General features: G+C 44.5%; 1 protein-coding gene across 1 annotated transcript in view; it reads right to left on the minus strand.

Moving 5' to 3' along the window:
* DNASE1L3 (deoxyribonuclease I-like 3) overlaps nt 1-7,065 on the minus strand; it is a 37,723-nt gene that overhangs the window by 2,259 nt on the left and 28,399 nt on the right. Inside the window, exon 6 of the mRNA XM_006862079.1 lies at nt 4,714-4,871. Coding sequence (XP_006862141.1) covers nt 4,714-4,871 — 158 coding nt within the window. The remainder of the gene's footprint in view (nt 1-4,713; nt 4,872-7,065) is intronic.

A 7,065-nucleotide genomic window follows, 5' to 3' on the forward strand; every position in this document is an offset into this window, starting at 1 on the left:
CTTCTTCCAACACAGATCTGTTGGTTCTTTTGGCAGCCCATGGCACTTTCAATATTCTCCTCCAACACCATAACTCAAAAGTATCAATTCTTCTACGGTCTTCCTTATTCACTTTCCAGCTTTCACATTCATATGAGGTTATTGAAAATACCATGGCTTGGGTCAGGTGCACCTTAGTCCACAAGCTGACATCTTTGCTCTTCAACACTTTCAAAAGATCTTGTGCAACAGATTTGCCAAATGCAATACGTCCTCTGATCTCTTGACTGCTGCTTCCATGCGTGTTAATAGTTAATCCAAGAAGAATGAAGTCCTTGACAACTTCAATCTTTTCTCCACTGATAATAATGTTGTTATTGGTCCAGTGGTGAGGAGTTTTGTGTTCTTGACATTGAGATGCAATCCATACTGAAGGTTGTGGCCTTTAATCTTCACCAGTAAGTATTTGTAAGTCCTCTTCACTTTCAGCAAGCAAGGTTGTATTATCTTCATACCGCAGGTTGTTAGTGAGTCTTCCTCCGATCCTGATGCCAAGTTTTTCACCATATAACCCAGCTTCTCAGATTATTTGCTCAGCATACAGGTTGAATAAGTATGGTGAAAGAATACAGCCCTGTAGCCCACCTTTCTTAATTTTAAACCATTCAGTGTTCCCATGTTCTATTCGAACAACTGCTTCTTGGTCCATTTACAGTTGTTGTTGTTAGGTGCTATCGAGTTGGTACTGACCCACAGTGACCTTATGCACAACAGAATGAAACACTGCCTGATCCTGGGCCTACCATGTACAGTGGTGGGTGGTGGTGGTGGTTATGTGCCGTGGAGTAGGTTTCGACTCATAGCAACCCTATACAGGGTTTCTGAGGCTGTAAATCTTATGGGAACAGAAAGCCTTATCTTTCTCCCGTGGAACAGCTGGTAGTTTCGAACTGCTGACCTTGTGGTTCACAGCCTGATTCGTAACCACTACGCTACCAGAGCTCCTTAACCATGTATAGTAGGAATGTTATATTCCAGTGACTGAAGTTTTGGGAACACAGACTCAAAAGAATTACAGGGAGGGTAATGGAGTTTGGGTCTATATGGGCTCAACAGACTGATGGACAGTGACGAGGAGAGTCACATGGCCGGGTCATGAGTATCCACCAAGCTTTCCCTGATGCTGTTTTGGGTTTAAGGAAAACTGGTGCTACAGTGGTTAAATGCTTGGCTGCTCACTGAAAGGCTGGTGGTTCAAACCCACTAGTCATCCTGTGGGAGAAGATAAGGCAATCTCCTTCCATAAAGAATTCAGCTTGGAAACCCTCTGGGGCAGTTCCAGTCTCTGAAGAGGGTGACTATGAGTCAGAATAGAGTCAACAGCAGTGAGTTTGATTTCTGGCTTTTGGCTTTGGGTTCCCACGTTTGCTCTTTGTGCTCTGTGGCTAACTGTGAACTCAACCAGAAAGTAAGTTCCTCACATCAGGCTGCAAACTTGTAGCCCCACCGTTCTTTGAAATACATAAAGTCAGGGTCCTTTCAGGAAAACCTTTTTTTCTTTTTTTTTTTTTTAACTGTTTCTGCAACCTGACCTGCTCTAGTGTAAACTTGTGATGAACTTTTCTTTTTGTTTTGATCACTACCCACTCCCTCTCATTTGTCACAGGAGAATGGGCCAGAGAAGGGACTTGAACGCCCCTTCCCCCCAAGGTCACACATCCACTCTAACACAGGCCTGGGGTGGGGAGGAGGGGGTAGTATGGGAGCTGCATCTCTGGTGAATTCCCACCTTGATTCTGCGGTCCCCAGAGCAGGGCTGCTTTCACTTTGAGAGCTGGGGCAATGACTTCTGCAAAGGAAACAGTGGTCCAAAAGCTCTAAGAGGAACAAAGGAGATCTCAGGGAGGAAATGAAAGCTGGACCTCAAGACTTGAGAAATGAGAACAACTGCGCTATCGCAGATGACCATCTCTGCTGTCTCTGCAGCAAGGTGAAGTCTGGGAACCATGGCCATCGTGGGCCCGGGACTCCCCGGGACTTCCCTGTCTGTGGTCTTTGCTGTGGGCAGCTAGATCGCTAGATCATCGTGCATCTAGATATACGGCAAGACTCACACATCTCAGGTACAAAGGTAGAAGCTTTTTAAACTTTACTTCAAATCTCCAGTAAGTTCTTATAAGTACAACCCCCTCACCTTATCCGAATCCAAGATCCAACCTCGAAAGACGAAAGACGCTGCTAGGAGCTAAGGTAACCCCCGGGAATAGATCTTTAACCAAAGCTGCCAGGAGCGCCACAGGCAAAACAAATCCATTGCTGTCAAGTTGATTCTGACTCACAGGAACCCTATAGGACACAGTAGAACTCCTCATAGGGTTTCCAAGGCTACAGTCTTTAGGGAAGCAGACTGTCTCCTCTGTGTCCACTGGTAAGTTTGAACCACAGTCTACCATCTAACCTCTGCACCACTACGGGCTCCTACCAGTACAAGAAGATGCTATTGTTTCTTTGAATTTAGGAATTGTGTAAATGCTTTTGCACCCACTAGTCTCATTATTAAGGTTTTACCCTGGGGAAATGATCAATATAAACATAAAGGTTGTAGACAGAAGTTCATTGCAACAGAGTTTATAATAATAAACCCCAACAAATCCCCAACAATATGGAAATGGGTGAATAAACTGTGGACTGTCTGTGATGGAACGAGTCCCCACCCGTTACCACTGAGTCACCTCTATAGACCCTATAGGACAGAACTGCTCTATAGGGTTTTCCAGACTATAAACCTTCACATGAGCAGACAGTCTCATCTTTCTCCAGTGGGGCACATGGTGGGTTTGAACCACCAACCTTGAAGTTAGCAGCCTAGTGCTTAACCCACAAGGCCAAGAGCTCTTTATGGAATGACTATTGTTGTTGTTGTTGTTAAGTGCCGTCAAGTCGGTTCCAACTTACAGCAGCCCTGTATAAGGTTTCCAAGGAGTGGCTGGTGGGTTTGGCCAAAATATATTGAGTACTTATCCTATGCTGGCAGCAAAGTTACTTCATTTAATGTTACCTCATTTAATCTTCATGTCTACGAATGAAGCACCTGGACAATTTCCATTTGCAGATGATGAAGCTAAGACACATAGAGCTAAAGATTTTTGGTCTCAGATATCATAAGTGGTAGAGCCAGGATTTAAACCTAGATCTGTCAGACTCCAAAGCTTGTACTTGTCCCCGCTAAGCTATGGAAGGGTCACCACACATGGTCATTGTACTAGGTTGACTAGTGCTGTCTCAAAATTGTGTGTACCAGGAATCTTAGAAGCTAACTTGATTTAGCAACAGGGTCTTTGCTGTATTAGTTGTTGTTGTTGTTGTTAAGTGCCGTTGAGTCGGTTCCAACTCATAGTGACTCTGTACAGGATTTCCGAGGAATGGCTGGTGAATTTGAACTACCAACTTTGCAATTCAAACTGACTTTGTGGTCTAGTGCATTGTCCCACAGTGTCACGTAGACCCTAATTCATTGCTTGTTATCCTTATAAGAAGAGAAGAACAGAGACAAACACATAGGGAAAACACCACGAGGCAATGGAATTGGCAATGGAGGTGGAGATTGGAGTGATGTGTCTACATGCTAATGAAAACCAAGGCCTTCAGAAAGAACATGGCCCTGTCAACCCCTCGATTTTGGGCTTCTAGCCTCCATACAGAGGCACTACATTTCTATTGTTTTAAGCCACCCGATTTGTGGTACTTTGTGTGATACCCAGTGGTGGTGATTATGTACTGTGGACTCATAGTGACCCTGTATAGGTCTTCTTAGGCTCTACATCTTTTTGAGAGCTAGAAAGCCTCATCTTTCTCCCACAAAGTAGCTGGTAGAGTCTTTTCGAGGGGTGGTAGATATGTGTCAACAAGTAGTCAAATTACTGACTCTGCGGTGAGCAGTCCAGTTGGTAGTCCTTCCTTACCTGGTTGTTGTTAAGTGCCACTGAGTCAATTCTGACTCATAGCAACAGTATAGGGTTCCCAAGGATGTGGCTGGGGTTTGAACCACAAACCTTGTAGTTAGCAGTCCAGTGCTGATCCTACAGTGCCATACCAGGAGTCCTTACCTGGTTGTTGTTGGCAAGTGCCATTGAGTTGGTTCTGACCCACAGCAAACCCGTTTAGGGTTTCTGAGGAGCAGCAGGTGCGCTTGAACTGCCTACCTTGCAGTTCAAACTGACTTTGCAGTTCAGCACATTAACACACAGCAACACACCAGGACTCCCCCTTACCTGGTTGTTGTTATTGCTAAGTGTCAATGAGTTGGTGGCCGACTCAGAGCAACCCTGTATAGGGTTTCTAAGAAGTGGTTGGTGAGTTTGAACCACCAACCTGTGGTTCAAACTACTCTTGAGATCGAGTGCTTATCCTACAGTGCCACACCAGTACTCCCCTAACCCGGTTGTTGTTGTTGTTAAGTGCCATCAACTCATAGTGACCCTGTTTAGTGTTTTTGAGAAGTGACTGATGAGCTTGAACCACTAACCGAGTGGTTCAAACCAACCCTACAGTCCAGCACATTAACCCACAGTGCTACACCAGACTCCCCTGACCCAGTGGAGGTCCTGAAATAGAATTGCCTTTACTTTCTTAGCAGAGTACTCTGGTGATAGTTGACCTACCCAAAGGAGTGCTCTTTCTAACACATACTGAGACACTGCTTGTCTGGCAAGGGTCCCCACTGATGCCTCATACCTGTCGTATGCACAGTTGGTGCTCTTCTTAACTGTAGTGTCCTCTTGGTCTCCAATCAGCCAAACAAACCTGGGGTCAGTCCTCAGGCGGATGTCCTTCCAGGCCTTCTTGCGGACGTAGTTGCAGCCAGCATTGAAGTCACCCATGAAAATGAAATTCTGAAAGATACAATTTGGAACCATCATCTTGTGGGTGTTGTTGCAGAATGCTTTAGATCAAAACAGCTAGCGATGTTCCCACCTCCCACACCCAGTGAACAATGGGGTCTGTCTTCCTTTCTTTTTGCTGTTTAAAAGAAGAGGCCATGTTTTAATATTGAGTCACAGTTTTGACGAGCATGTGACAGTCCAGAGTGTGCAAGGGAGGGTGTTCTTAGTGGGAAGGAAAATGTTTGTTGTAGCTGTTCCCTCACCTTCTTAGTCACCATGCACGCCTCTCTAATTCAACATGCAGTGAGGTGGGGATAGAATAATCCAGCTAATAGGTGACCTGGCATCTCTTGTCTCTGGCTTGTACAAGTGGTATAGTGTTTCCAAGCAGGAAGAATAAACTTGGGTGGTGTATATAACAGCTTTGGAGAGAGCTCCCTCTCTCCCTCCCTCCCTCCCATTATTTTGAACCTGGGCTCTGTTTTCCTGCAGAAATTCTGTTGATTGAGGCAATGGGAATGGGTCTTACAGGGGAGGGGGGCACCCCTATTCTGAAACCACTGACAGAAATATCCTGTCTTGGAAGGGTTTTTCCAAACTCCAGGGTCTTGGATTAAAGTTCAATGCAGAGGAAGTGTTGGGTTTCCTTGTTTTTCTGTGCTATATTGTTTTAGCCTGTTGCTGACTGTGGAGTTTTCTTCAGAAATACTTTATTTTGACCAAAGAGATCATGCTCCCCCTGAGATTGATGGGAGCAGGTGAGGACGGCTGTGATTACAGCTTCTACTCATCCTGGGGGTGACGTACTGAGCATTCTCTGTGTGCCCAGCCCAGTGTTGTGTTTTATAAAGTGTAATTTAAATCTCACAACAATAAGACCAGGTGATAGAAGGGACCATCAACCCTGATTTACGGGAAACTGAATCAGGGGTATTACAAGAATTGCTCAAAGCCACACCATTGGGAAATCAGGTGACGAAGCAAGAACTGAGTTCTGATCACAATAGAAAGTCCTAGATAGAGTGGGAGACAAATGTGGAACAAAACTCAGAATAATAAATAAGATCAGTTTTACTGGTCTGATAGCAATTGATGAGACCTTGGAGACTATGGCTATTAGACCCCCTTCAAGCTTGGAATGGAACTCAACCCTGTGACTCAACTTTGAGCCAAACAATACACAGGTCTATAAGGTAAACCAGGGAGGTACGAGCAGCCGTTGGAGACCAAAAGGGTAGTCTTTGCCCAGAGATAAAGCTCAGAAGGCAGAAAGGCATTGGAAAGAAGGACAAGTGAAAGCAGTAAGCACAGGGAGGATGTGGGAGGAAAGCTGCTAAATTGTAGGGATTATAATCTATGTTACAAAACAAAATACGTACAAATTGTTGAATGGAAAAACAATTTGCTTTGTAAACTTTCACCCAAAGGACAATAAAAAGCTTGGGGTGGGTGGGGGGGGGGGGGGGGAGGAAAACCCTTAAAGTTGGACCCTAAAGTTGGAAATAACCTATATGTTCAACATTTGGAGATTTTCCTCAGTATCATGATTTAGTCAGTGGAGTACTTTTGATTTTTAAAATAATGAAACTGACATGTTCATAATATTAATCTCTGATAGGATTGTTATAAATTAAGTTGTTGTTGTTGCTAGCTTAGAACAAAACACTGCCCGATCCTGGGCCAACCTCACTACTGTTGCCACACTTGAGTCAATCGATGCTGCCACTTGGCCAATCCATCTCGCTGAGGGTCTTCCTTTTTCTCTGACCCTCCACCTTACGAAACATGATATCCTTCTCCAGTGACTGGTCCCTCCTGACAATATGTCCAAAGTATGAGAGACGAATTTGGTCATCTTGGCCTCCAAGGAGCATTCTGGTTGCACTTCTTCCAACACAGATCTGTTGGTTCTTTTGGCAGCCCATGACACTGTCAATATTCTCTTCCAACACCATAACTCAAATGCGTCAGTTCTTCTACAGTCTTCCTTATTCACTGTCCAGCTTTCACATGCATATGAGGTTATTGAAAACACCATGGCTTGGGGCAGGTGTACCTTAAGTCCTCAAGCTGACATCTTTGTTCTTCAACACTTTAAAAAGGTTTTGTGCAGCAGATTTGCCTAATGCAATATGTCGTTTGATTTCTTGACTGCTGCTTCAGTGAGTATTGATAGTTGATCCAAGAAGAATGAAGTCCTTGT

Source organism: Chrysochloris asiatica, unplaced genomic scaffold (genome assembly GCF_000296735.1).
Source record: "Chrysochloris asiatica unplaced genomic scaffold, ChrAsi1.0 scaffold00046, whole genome shotgun sequence".
NCBI lineage: Eukaryota > Metazoa > Chordata > Mammalia > Afrosoricida > Chrysochloridae > Chrysochloris > Chrysochloris asiatica.